The sequence below is a fragment of the Manis javanica genome, chromosome 2, assembly GCF_040802235.1.
Source record: "Manis javanica isolate MJ-LG chromosome 2, MJ_LKY, whole genome shotgun sequence".
Classification (NCBI taxonomy): Eukaryota; Metazoa; Chordata; class Mammalia; order Pholidota; family Manidae; genus Manis; species Manis javanica.
The window spans coordinates 6,891,923-6,905,467 of NC_133157.1; the positions used below are offsets into that span (position 1 = coordinate 6,891,923).

Below are 13,545 nucleotides of genomic sequence, written 5' to 3' on the forward strand. Positions count from 1 at the left end.
TGATAAGGCCCACCTTTTATCTTAGCCTCTCAGCCCCTGGCTCCTGCTGGCTCTGGAGGCAGCCTGCCTGCCTCTCTGAGGTCCCAAGCGGGCCCTCTCCTGAGACCAGAGCCTCTGGGCGGCAGACTGGGCGTATGATGCAGCTCTCACCACACTGGGCTCCCAGCTCCCAGCCACGGAGACCCATGAGCCCACATTTACCCAGAAGAAGCTGATTATTTTATTTTTAAAAAGAAGCACTGCTCATAAGACCTACTGCCCCCAAATCAAACACTGCACAGAACTCACCTAAGTGATAAACTGGGAGGGGGCAGGAGAGTGAAGGGTTGCAGGCTAAGTACAGCAGAGTGCCACATCCCACAGGGACACTTGAATGGAGTGTGATGGATGATCAGAAATGAAAAAGCATGGAGGAGACACCAGCAGATTGTGTGACCACAATAACAACAGTCTACGCAGGAGAACACAAACACTGGAGCTCATTTAACTAAAATGCTTTAGAAGAATAAAAACTTACCAGCAGCTTGGAAAGCTACAAAAATAGATTAAAATAACAAGAGTTCAGTACACTGATGTGAATACACGCATTGCTATTATACAGAAACTCATTTTGTTGTCGTACTTCCTCTGGGAAGCTCAGCATTTGGGGACATGGACAGAGAGGGACTCTACAGACTTTAATAGCAGACATGGTTTCAATAGAGACAAATGAGGAAATCAGCTTCTAAATGGCTTTGATAATTTAGTGAGACTTTTCCACCAGCTCAGCTGATTAAAATAAATTTCACTGGCTTCACCACGGGTATGAGGAAATTGTCTTTTAAGTAATTCCTCCTTTTAAAGAAGTCTTACTTATAAAATCTACCCAACTCGGGCTACTCCAGAGATCAGCAGCCACTCGGCTCAGCTCACCTGGATGTTGGTGGGGTCCTTGTATGACTCATCACTCGCTGTCTGTAGTTTTTCACTGATCCAAGCCTCAATCTCATCCACGTCCCGGCTGAACTGCTGGAGGGTCTGTGATTCTCCTAGCTTTGACCTCTTCTCAATCATCTGGGCTTTCAGACGTCGCCACCTGAGAGGGAGAAATCAAAAGCTGATGTAAACATCCTCCAGACAAGGCGGGCCTGGGCTCCCACATAAAGGTCGGCAGTGACCCCCCCATCAGCACCACTGAATATCCACCTGTCCAAAACCTCATTGCGCCGGCTGGAAATGTCGCCTTTGGCATAGTGGCCGGCAGCAATGAGCTGGTCAGCAAAGGACTGCAGAGCGGCAATCTTTTCTTCCTGTTGGCAAACAAAGGTGTGAGTGAGGTCAAGGTGGGCCTGACAACCCTGCCTTACCTGGACTGCAGGTCTTGAGATGAGAATGGTTATTTTGGGCGACTGAGGACTAGCTGGCAAGAGGATCAGTTACAGTGAAATTTTAGGAGCAGAAGTGCAAATGTCAGAAAAAGCTTGATTTCAATCATTACTAGAGTAGAGTTTAACTCAGGAAGATTCCAGGTCACCCTGGGGTGGGGCAGGGGCTAGGACACCAGCAGATGACATGAACAAAATTATGCTTACCACAAAAAAGCTGTCAGATTTTCAACAAAATGCTTTATAACGAAATCAAAGGGTTTTACATCTGAGTTGGTTCCTTTCACATATTCTCTTCTTTACACACTTATTTTTCTGTTTTCACAATATATTTTTTTCCTTGGGTATCCCCATTAAAATCTCAGAAATATCAGAATCTATATATAAAGCTTTACTGTTTATGCCCATTTCATTTTCCCCGGACTGCACAGGTATTCCCTGGATATTTAATGGTGATGATGTGGTCTCCTTTATGAAGTCAGCATCAAGTATTTCAGTTTAAGCTGCTGCCAAAGCTCTCCAGCAGTTAGCCAAGTGGTTAACAATTTTTTATTCTCGTCATAAAAGAGGAAAGGAGACCAGGCCAACAAAGACAGGAGCTGTCTATCGGGAAAAACCCAGATTCAGACTCTGAGGTACTGAGGCCTCACCTGGACATTAATTGCTTTGTCAAAGTCCTCATGCTTTTTGATCAGAGCCTCCACACTGTCCAGTGAGTCTCCTTTGTCTTCAGTGTTCAAGAAGGCCTCCCGGGCGGCCATCCAGTTCTCGGCTTGCTCACAGTCCCGATGGAACAGCTAAAGGGGGCGGCAGTGGGGGAAGATGGAGTCTTTGGCAGTGTGATGCCAGGTCAGAGCCCTACTGCCAACTGTCCAGCACATGTACCTGCAATTCCAGGCACTGATCCAACATCATCCTGCGCTGAACCCAGGCCTTCTCCAGGTCTGCACGCTCCTGGTCTAGAATATCTAGTTTCTCCTTGATCTCTGGGCTGGCATAGTGCCCATGAGCCAACAGCTGCTGCCCGAACTGCTCAAATGCCTGGAAAGTGCCAGCCCTGGCGTCAATTTCTGTCCGGTGTTCCTGCCAAATAAAGGGACGGGATTAGATAACTGGCCATAGATGCCCACTCTTAGGTCAACCACTGGCTCAAAGGGTGAGGTGGAGATGGGGTCGGGGAACGAGGCCTTCCCTGCAGCCGAGCAACCAGGTTTCTGCTGCTCCGATGGCAGGTCTACCCACCTGGTGTCGCTCCAGCAAAGCTTCAGCCCCAGTGACATCTTTGGCCAGCTCATCTGAGGACACCAGCCCCCGTATTCCATTGATCCAAGACATGAGGTCCCTGGAAACCAGATCCAGAGGATTAGGTATTATGTTACATGGCAAGCAGGCTTTCCACCCAGACAGAGAGAGGACTATGTAGTTCTTGCCCCAAAGGGTTATTTTAGGTTGATTCAATCAATCTATTGGATGGGGCTAGATCTCTGAGCTAAGTACTTCAAAAGCCTCTTGTATGTCTTATAGAGATGTATAAAAAAATTGACAATTCCTCAGAGGAAAAATGAATTAGGTTTATAACCAAAACCCTTTGACCTACAGAAAAAGCGGGTTCTAACACAGCCAACACCTGTGGTTAAGTTTTCTACAGTTTCAAATGAAAATGTCTTCATTGAATCCTAGAAGTCGTAGGCCTATAAATGCATTTAACCTGGCTTCTTACAATGTCCACACACAAGTGTACAAAAACCAGTGTGCGAGGTCACATGTCATATGCTTCCTTTTATAAAATACGCCCAGACTAGGCAAATCCAGAGAGAGAGAAAGCAGATTTGATGGAGAGGGAGTGGGAGTGATCACTTATGGGGTTCAGGTGTTCAACACTGCTGAAAATGTTCCACACTGCTGAAAATGTTCCACAACTAGAGAGGTGGTATTTGCACAACACTGTGAACACGTGAAATGCCATGGAGCTGCACAATTTAAAATAGTTGACTGTATGTTATGTGACCTTACCTCAAGAAAAGCAAAAAAAAAAAAAGAGATCCCTGAAAGCCAACTGGGACCTCCTACCAGAGGGGAGGGGCACCGCCTGCCTCCTTCTGTCCTGGCAGGGGACACGCCCCAGCTAACACGTGTCCAGACACACATGTGTACTGTGAGAGAACGCTCTCAGCACAGAAACATACAACAGAAACACCTGTCCTCAGCGTGCACTGTTCACGAGTTAAGTATCACCCATCCAGCGGAATGACACGTAGCCTCAAAGACTGATGTCCCCGCTCACAGGACCTTCTGAAAGCCAATTACCTGGACACGTCAAAAATGTCAGTGTCGTGAAAGACAAAACACCCAGGGTGGAGGGGGACTATTCGATTTTAGGAAGACAAGCTATCACATGCAACGGTAATTCTCTACTGCATTGTGGACCAAAACATAAGCCCCGGCTATGAAGTACACTTGGGAGAAAACTGGAAAAAAACCAAATACAGCCTAAAGGAAATACTGTGTGTCAGCGTTAGGTGGCTTAGGAGTGATCATGGAAATGCAGTCATGTAGGAGAAGATCCTGGTTTTGGGGAGACATGTGCTAAGTATTTAGAGGTCAAATGCCATGCATCTGCAACCCGCTTTCATGTTCAGAAAAACAGAAGTGCATATATTTAGATATGAAGTTCATGCCACAGAACTATAGGTGAAGGTTTTCATGTGTGTTCACTGGTTTATTCCTCCAATCTCTATTTTTCACATTATCTAAATAAAAAAAGTTCATGGAAAAGACTAAGGTATAATCTCACTGATGGACAGTGACTGTAATGGGGTTTGTGGGGGGGACTTGGTGAAGGGCAGACCCTAGTAAACATAATGTTCTTCATGTAATTGTAGATTAATGATAACAACAACAAAAAAAAGTGACGTTAAAAAAAAAAAAGACTAAGGTATAATCTGTAGTATACTGTGTCTAAGGAAGACATAAACCACCATTTGGCAGGTGGGAGGAGACGGGTGCGTGCGCATGTGCACAGGGAAGCAGAGACTTAGATTATTGACTTTTAAGCATTTGGTAGTTTGAATCTTTTAGGCTGAACCTAGATTACATTCCCAGTGAAATGACGCTGACAAGGTTCTACACCCCAGGGTGGATACTCTTTGTACCGGAAATCACTGAGGAAGCGCTGCAGGTCGTGGGAGTCGCCCAGCTTGGCTTTGCGCTGGTCTGCACGCTTTCCCAGGCTGTTCCATGCCTGGTTTAACTCAGTGCATTTTTCCTGCAAATCCTCTGCTGACTCAGGGTGGGACTGAATCAGGCGCTCAGCTGTTTCCCCAAGGGAGTTTACCTAGGGAAAGAGAGTGGTTGAGAAAGCAAAAGCAGGGGGCTGTGCCCTGCAGAGCCAACACCTGGCTCCGCCCTGGGCAAGAACATTAGTTGGCTGCAACCTCTCACCTTGTCACCAAGAGCTGCAAGATCCCTCTCAAAACCCTCATGTTTGCGCTGCAAGGCTTGGACACTAGCCAGATCATGGCCATAATTGTCCGTGTTTAGAGCCTGATTCTTCTCTTCGATCCATTCTTTGGTTTCGTCTGCATCTCTATAGGTGAGATATACATGAAGTTAGTGAATGCTGCACACAGTTGCCTTGATTACAGGACAAACGCAAATAATTTTTATTTAGCTGGCATTTGTACATTTGGCTGTGGCTACCACCAATTTCTCTAAACAGCAAAAGAACACACATTCGTCCACTCAGCAGTCTGAGCATCGATCCCGTGTCAGACGTGCCCAGGAGCCAAAGCACAAATACCAAGAAGATGTGGTGTTATTCTGATGTCTCAGCAAGCTCGGGACAGCCACCTGTGTCTCCCTCTCCCAGCCCTGCACTGCCCCTCACCTGTGGAACCGCTGCACCTCATGGGCACTGCCCAAGAGCTGGCTCCGCTCCTCAGCCAGCTGCTGCAGGGACCGCCAGCGCTCATTCAGCTCCTGCAGAACAGCGAAGGCTCAGCCTGCAGCCACCCTCTCTGGTCAGGCCCACACCAGACTCTCTGGGCAAAGGGCCAAAGAACCAAAGGACTGGTGGCTTCAGGTGAAAGGACAGGCCGAGGCACACATCTCTGGTTTCCAACCTTCCTACTTGAATAAAATTAGTGCACAGCACAAAAAATAACCACAGCGAAGTCCAGGTCAGAATCTGGCTGATGCTAGCTACAGCTGACAGAGTAACACTCCATTAACACCTGACCTGGAGTCACCTGCTAAGAGTGGCTGGCTTATCCTCACACTTAACTCCTAGCCTAGTGCCTGCTATGCAGCAGATGCTTCATGAATAACTGCTGCGGGACAAAGCCCACAGTCCATTGTTCCAAACACTAAGTGCAGCCACATCAGCAGGTCGCAGCAGGCCTGGGAGATGCAGGGGCATCTGCACTGGAGGAGACAAGTCACCCTGGGGCCCAGAAAGAGGCCCATTTCTCCTGCAGGAGGCAAGAAAGGCCTTCACCACTGGCTGGACATGCTCCTCACAGTTCCCAGCCCCTACAGAACCTAAGGGAAGGCTAACTCTACTATCAGGACCTGGCAACTTCATGACTAAGAAAGCCCAACCAGGCCACCCTGCTGCCACAAAGAAAGTTGCTATTTGCTAAGGACACCCTCGGGCCCAAGAGAATGACAAGTGCGATCATTTATGCAACAGTGGAGACAAGAGCCCCGCAACAGACAGGAAGAGGAGCAGCGCGAGGAGAGAGGGGGGTGAGGGAGCTGGCCGTGCTTCTTACCTTGATGGAATTAAAGGTGGCCACGGTGTGGACCATCAGCCGAGCAGACTATGTAGGGAGGAAAGCAGAAGAGCAAAACTAATCAAGTGTCTGCCAATTACGGACAGAAATCTGAGGAGTTAAGTGCCATTAAATACGTCCCAATTGTCACCCAAAATTACTGTAAAGGGATACTGTCAAAATTCTGAGCAGAGACATTAATAACAGTATCAACCACCGGAAAGTCATGAAGAAACTCAAGTGCATAATTAGACCCAACTCAGCGATTAATGTTATTTGATGAAGAGTGGAAAGGTGAAAACATAAAACAGCTGCCTGACAGAAAAATGAGCTCAAAGGCTAAGGATTAGTCTTTTTCTTGTCCACACTACAGGAGAACTATCTGGAAAACACACAATTTAACAAAGGCTGGCAGTCGAGATTTTCAACAGTTAAGCACACCAATAATTCTGTTTCTTTATGGTTATTGGATTGCTGTTCTTTCTGACTCACTGTCCCTTAAAATAGGGATGAAAAAGAAAATAAACCAGTGAGTTAGCTCTCTTCTCCACATAGCTATGTCTTCTAAAAATCCAATGTCCCTTGGGATCTCAGAGCCCACATAGTTTTATCTGAAACTCCACCCAGCATGCATTAGGACGCCCGTCACTTCAAATATGTAAAGATAGGCGGGGCCAAGCCTGGACATGGGGGAGTCGGGTTCATCAGATGTTCCTGGGATACTCCCATGGGTGTGTGTGTGGGGGGTTCAGGAGGTAGACACCCACTGTCTCCAGTCCTCTGCAGAGACAGAAGGTGCAGGAGTTTATAAAACATTCTGAAAGACATTCTTTAGAGTACTCAGGCTGCCAAAACAGCTCTGCCAGGACAGATGGTAAGGCTGCAGCCTGTTTGTGTCAAACAATGATCAAATTTGCCATATAAAAAAGAAGGTAAGATTGATAAAAGGGGATGAAGCTGAGTATCAAAGGAAAAATGCACCCCCCCCAACCTGGAGCCTCTTTAATGAGCAACAGTCAGAGCCAGAAGGGATGGGCAGGCTGAAAGAACAGCCCCTTTTCTGCCTTGGCCTTGTCAGGTCAGACAGGACAACAGGGTGGGAGGAATATCTATCCTGGTGGGCTGGGGGCAGGGGCTTTGTTTGCGGATCTTCATGCTTTCTTCCTATTATAGGAGAGGGTACGTTCATCAAGGAAAGATCTGCTCTAACTTGCCTGTAACGTGCAGTATATTCCTGAGGAGGTAGGGTGGGGGAAGGTGCCAGAATGGGGATTTAGGCAACTAACTCCATGGTCACAGGCATCAACGGTTGGCAAATGAAAGCTTCCCCCAAATTCCTGGTTGAACCCCACACCAGATTCATCTGGAATATGGCTTCTGGAGCTGGAAGCATCTGTTCCTCCATTTACATCTCTCTGCAGAACTTGGTATCTTCCATGGAACTTTTCTCAGGCCATGGAACTTTTCTCAGGCCACTGGACAAAACAGTTAGGCAGACAATGCCTGGGAAGTCACTCTCCTTCACTCTCAGTCATTTCCTGTTCCTGTCGTGTCCTTCTGGACCGTGACCCTATGGTGGGACCACGCCTGACTATGCAGGGCCACCTCTGCAAAGTTCACTCTGGCAGCGCCATGGTGAGAATGCCATCTAACTGAACTAACTCATCCTGAGCATTTGTGAAGAAACACTGCTTCTGTGTATTAAGTATCTTATTTCAAAACTTGACAGATTCAAGGATTATAATGCCAGGGTCACAAAGAAACCAGCCCAATCAAGTCCAGAAATGACCAAAGGCTCAAGACAAGCCTGAATACTCAGAAACAGGAACACCAGAAAAGGACAAGATATTTTTGTTTTTGAAAACCTTTGGGACAATAATTGTGCCAGAAGGTGTGAAGGAGTTCTTACCTTCCACGGGGAGGCTGTCTTGGAATCAGCTTCATCCTAGCCAAAGAAAGATGAGTAATTTAGGCAGCCATGCAACTGGGCAAAACAACACAGCGCCCCCCTGCCCGTTAGCAGAGGGGACGTCCACAGAGATTAGCCAGACAGCATTTCCCTGTGGGATGAGAACTCATCACTGGCTGGTAGCAAACAGCAAGGATGCTTGAGGGAAATGCAGCTAACAGGAGAAACAAATTCTGATTTATGGAGTAGAAAGACGAGAATGAGGAAATTTAATGAGAAAAATCACCAACCTTTATCTAGTCATAGGATTCTTTGGGGCAATAAACCTAAATGACTACAGTGGGAGAAGTTTTAGCAAACTGCAGAGAAAATACTTTTTGGTCTTTTGGAGAATGGCAAAAAGAAACCAATTTCTGCTATTTCTTTACCACAGATTTTTACACACTACAGACATCTCTGAGATGCAAAACAGAAATTCTTAAGAGGCTCCTGACTTTTTATTCTTCCCAAGACCTACTCTCCTCCTCATGTTGAAGTTCCACACGGAGCACCTGTGACTTACCCTGGGCATCATGCCGTACACCTCCTGCAAGGAGAGAGGAAACCGGCTTTACTATTAGAGAAAGGACACACATCTCAGTAATATTCATTACTGTCAAACCTGGAAACACAGAGAAAATTACATGAGGGACAGCCGAAATGGCCAGTTAGACCCTCTTACTGGCTAGCAAGTAGTAGTGGCATCCTGATACATGCTAGTAGATGCGGGCCACTAGAGAGGCCAAGACCAAGTATTTATATTAAAGCCTCTGCTGTTTAAGAACGCACGAGTTATCGTTAAAGGCTATATAAACATTAGCCTACTTCCACGATTCTGAATGGGCACACGGAGAAGTTGCTGTTCTTCTTTGCAGTACGAAGCTAAACAAAATGATCTGGGCCACACAGAGGACTAGGCCCACACTTTGGACACACTCCTGGGGGCTGTGTAGGACACAATAAGGAACTGGCTACCTCGTTATGGCAACAGATTCAGACGCCCACCTGCTGCTGCGCGGCCTGCACCTCCTCCGCCATCAGACCTTCAGACTCTAGGTCTTCAGCCACCTTGTTTATATCCTTTAGCCGTGACTCATTGGCCTTCAGATCCTTTAAAGCAAAAGCCATAATAACTAAGACCAATAAGAGCGATTCAAGGAAAAGGAGGGCAAGAGATCTCCATAAACGGGCCTGAGGCTCTACATTTACTTCTGCTCAGAGGTACCTTACGAACTGGTTTTCCTATTCCTCAAAAGTCACCTGAGGCAGGAAGCGCTGACCTGCACTACCAAGGAGCTGAGAAAATAATAGGGTGCTGGAAACAGTTTGTCTCAAATTCACTTAACTGTATTGTAGTTGGTGAACCATTCTTCCGTTTGAAAGGAGATTGTTTTTAAAATGTGATGAAATTTTAATGCCAGCCCTATGGGAGAAAAGGCTCCTCCTCACCCACTGCAACTGGTTATAGTAATACTCTTAAACTAAGGAATAGATAAAGAAAACGCAGTATAAACACAAGGAAATATTATTCAGCCATAGAAAGTAGTGGCGTCCTGATACACGCTCCCACAGGGCCAATGCATGAATGTGAAAACATCTCAAAGTCAGTCATAAAGTCACATAATATGAATCCATTTATATGAGATGCCCAGAATATGTAAATCCACAGACAAAAAGATGATTGGCGGTTGTCAAGGGCTGGGCTTGGAGTGGAGGTGGGAGTAGATATGACTGTGGTTTCCCTCTTACAAGAATGTTTTAGAACTAGACAGAGAAGATGGTTGTATGACATTGTGAATGTACTAAATGCTTCTGAATTGTCCACTTTCAAATGGTTAACTATGTTCTGTGAATTTTAGCCCCCAATCCCCCAAAATACTTTTATACATTTTTGTATTTTAAGCTTAGAAAAGTTATTAAAACAAGTAGAAAAACAGCATGTATTTCCTCAAAATTAATCTGGTCCAAAGAATTTCCATTAAAGTCATTTACAGCTACACAGATGGTGGAATATACTCTAAGAAATTTCCACTCTAGTCATCTGCAGTCAAAAACCGAGAGATCCATCTTTAAGCTCAGGGCAAGATTCCCCATACCTTCTGGAAGTCATCAAACTTCTTCTGCAGCACCTCGACCTGTTCCAAGTCTGCACCGACCTCCTCACTCGTCAGAGCCGCTTCCTTCTCATTGATCCACTGCTGTAACTCATTGGCTTCCCGGAACAACATAAACTTCTTACAGCTCTTCTCCAACATGCCTTTACGCTTCTCGCCCAGTTCCAGCAGAGAGTGATACCTGACGTGATTCGAGAGGGTGGCAAGAGGGCAAAGCAGGCGGTTAGCTTCCTACAGAGGCTTAAAAGGCACACGACCGGCTGGCTCCCGAGGCGGATCCAAGGCTGTGAGTCAGCAGTGATGAGGCCCAGGAGGCAGAGCATCAGGACGTGATGAAGAGTGAGGGGCCTGAGACCCCCACGGCAGCCTCAGGGAGAAGCACACACTGGCTGCTCAGAACTGGGGGCCTAGGCAGCCAGGCGTACTTGTCCCTCGGCCGCTTTTGCACTTACATCACCACAACCACAAATGACTGAAACCAAGCGTTTAGCACAAGGACACAGGGTTCATGCGACTACAGCTGAGGGAGGAGATGAGTTTGCTGAGCATGACAGAGACAGAGCATTTCTTTTCTCTCTTAATTCTCTGGGAAGTTCCCAGGAAGTAGGGGAAGGTCCACTGAGGTTTAAAATAGCTCCAAATTGGACGTTAGCATCTCTGAAACCGTAGGAAATTTCTAAAATGAAGTATCTATTTCTCCAAAATTTTGGCCACTTCAGAAAGAAAATCAGGTAGAGTAGAGTGTATCTGTACCCATTTGTTAGCTGGAAGATTTCTTAAGAAGAATCCAAAAATATTCTAACTTTTGGGAACTAAAATACAAAAGGCTGAACTCCTACTATCTTTGGAGACGTGAAAATGAAAAACTGAGTAAAACTAAGTTAAAAGTTAAAAAAAAATCTGGAATTACCATCAAATCTAAGCTTCCCAAAGTGAAATAAATAAAAAAGGCACTGTGTTACCAGAATCAGAGCACCTTGCAGGGAGGCACTGAACTCCTTTCTCCTAAGGACACTACAGACTCGGCCTTCAGGTTTGCTGCCAAAGGCGGCTACTCCACCACAGAGGCCCCAGGAGGGGAACCAGCACCACTTGGAACACACAGTTGCACAGGGAAGCAACCTGGGAGACAAGCAGCCATTGGCTGGTGGAGCTCCACTGAAACCTCTCCCCCAGTGAGCCAAAGCTACCACACAGCCACGCGGCCCCTCCTGCCACCTCTTTCTGCGAGAACGAGGGCCTTTGGGAAAAGCGTCCAGGGGGCGTGGACGGGCACAGCCACGGGCGCGGGCACAGCAAGGCCAACGGCCTACTCACAGCTCTTCCACCCGCTTCATGCGCAGAGATACACTGCCGGCCTCCTTAGTTACGCGCGTCCTGCACAGAGGGGCACAGCAAAAGCACGCACCAGTTAGTGGGATTGATCCACAGGAATGAAAAGCAGCAGCTCCGATGGGCGCCAAGATGGCTGCTTAGATTGGGGAAAATTAAGGAGTCATTCAAGAGCGCGGGCCAGGCCACAAATGAAATCAGAGTGCAGACAGAGCAGGAAAACTCAATCAGAGGGGTTAGTTCCACCTTCATTTTCCTGAGGAGACCGCCAGCCTAAGGCAGGACATGTGCCTGTCCTGGAAATGCAGTGATCTCAGAGACCACAGAGTAAACGACTGCCCTGAGAAAAAGATCTTATGAAAAGCGCATGTTCAACTTCAGCTGTATCTTTGGCCTGGTTTTTTTGCTCTCATACTTATGATCTAGACCAAAACCTGTCCTTCTTGTCCCAACAGAAAAGTCTCTAAGTGTAAAAATAACTATCTTCTCAGGGATTACCATGGTCAGAAAAGTTCTACTCTTCTAAATTCTAGTGAGGGAGTAGTTTCTGGATATTTCCCAAGTGCTCAAAGCTCTTAATTTCATTAGCAGAGTGGGATATGCCCTGAAGGAGGAACACTCGTCAAAAGGGTGGCTTAGTTTTAGGAAAGAAAGATCAGCCATTTCATAAAACCTAAGCTCCCTTCTCAGGGAAATAATGCTATGGTAGAGCTCTCTGAACAGCCTTTCAAAAGGGGCAGAGCTGCAGGGGTGTAGACCATCCAAAAATCCAGTGTCAGAAAACATCTCCCCAGCTGGCAGACAAAGGGTAAGATAGTAATGATTAAGAAACGTTGTTTAGGAAAAGAAACTCAAAAGCCAGGTAAGTAAAACAAAAAAGGAAAATAAAAATATCAGTCAGGGGTTTTAGATGGGTTAAAGTGCCTGGGAAGCAGAAGAGTATGGTCCTTGAGTGCAGATGGCCACCAGAACATTCGCTCTGGAAGCCTCAGGACATGGCTCAAACCTGGGCCCACATGTGCTGCAAGGTAAGACTTCAGTGACACGTGGACCTTTGTGGTCGACTGTCCCGCCCTTACTGGTTGTCAATCTGCTCCTGCCGCAGAGCTATGCTGCCTTGCTCCTCCAAGAGATTCTCCCGGGAGGCTGACTGGGCGGGGTCCAACTTCTTCACGTATGCAGCTGGCACAAACCCCTGCCGATCGTTCACTTCCACTTTCCACCAGTCCTGAGAAAACAAGGGACCAAACTGAAGCAGATTCCTTCCCCGAGTAAGGGAAAAACATGCACTTGCACGCGTGCATGCGCACACACACAAGAGCCCAGATCACATTAAGAGGCTCCTGCAGCAGTGTCAAGGTCACTTTGCACAAGGACTGTAATTTCAGTCCCTTTGTCACCTGCCAAGCATGGAGAGGGCCTGAGTGGAGCAACAGAGACCCTCAATGTGGAGGACATTCTCCTGTCAGACACCCTAGAACTGTGCTGTCCAATATTGCAGCCACAGCCCCCGTGCTGTGCACGTTAAAATAAATCAGAATTGTATTTACAAACTCAGCTGGTTTAGTCACATTTCAAGTGCTTAATAATCAGACAGGGCTGGTAGCTATTGCAGGGCCAGCAGACATGTAAAATTTCCACCATCACAGAAACAGGAAGTTCCACTGGATAATGCTGCTTTTGAGTAAACCAGTCAGACCAGAGGGTTGGCTCAAGACTAAATTACAGGCAACAGCAAGACACAAATCACAGATTTTCTCACACTCATGGCTAGGACAGGCTGGGGGTGTGGGAATCAGGAGGTTCCCAACAACAGCCCCAACCAAGATGGGAGGTGGTACCTTTCAGGATTAGTCAGGCAGTGTGCAGAGCATCAATGACCTCACTTTAAGGCCATGGTCAAACCAGACTATGTGAGGAAGAAAAGCTGATGGCCCAGGCAGCACTTAAACTGCGAGATGACAGCTTATGGGGTGGTGTCACGGCTGTGTTCAACTACCTGCTGTCCCACACAG

The 13,545-nt window shown here is 46.9% G+C and overlaps 1 protein-coding gene across 8 annotated transcripts in view; it reads right to left on the reverse strand.

Annotated features, from left to right (window-relative positions):
- SPTAN1 (spectrin alpha, non-erythrocytic 1) overlaps window positions 1–13,545 on the reverse strand; it is a 56,797-nt gene that overhangs the window by 17,598 nt on the left and 25,654 nt on the right. For 2 of the 8 annotated variants that reach the window (XM_037008027.2, XM_037008031.2), the window contains exons 22-37: window positions 12,610–12,758; window positions 11,516–11,575; window positions 10,181–10,379; window positions 9,090–9,194; window positions 8,608–8,631; window positions 8,046–8,081; window positions 6,137–6,184; window positions 5,251–5,342; window positions 4,806–4,950; window positions 4,517–4,698; window positions 2,607–2,706; window positions 2,250–2,447; window positions 2,015–2,161; window positions 1,186–1,289; window positions 913–1,075; window positions 518–532 (exon numbers count right to left, since the gene is read on the reverse strand). In XM_037008027.2, the coding sequence (XP_036863922.1) occupies window positions 518–532; window positions 913–1,075; window positions 1,186–1,289; window positions 2,015–2,161; window positions 2,250–2,447; window positions 2,607–2,706; window positions 4,517–4,698; window positions 4,806–4,950; window positions 5,251–5,342; window positions 6,137–6,184; window positions 8,046–8,081; window positions 8,608–8,631; window positions 9,090–9,194; window positions 10,181–10,379; window positions 11,516–11,575; window positions 12,610–12,758 (1,767 nt within the window). The remainder of the gene's footprint in view (window positions 1–517; window positions 533–912; window positions 1,076–1,185; window positions 1,290–2,014; window positions 2,162–2,249; window positions 2,448–2,606; window positions 2,707–4,516; window positions 4,699–4,805; window positions 4,951–5,250; window positions 5,343–6,136; window positions 6,185–8,045; window positions 8,082–8,607; window positions 8,632–9,089; window positions 9,195–10,180; window positions 10,380–11,515; window positions 11,576–12,609; window positions 12,759–13,545) is intronic. The other 6 variants (XM_037008030.2, XM_037008033.2, XM_037008028.2 and 3 more) reach the window with 4 other exon arrangements.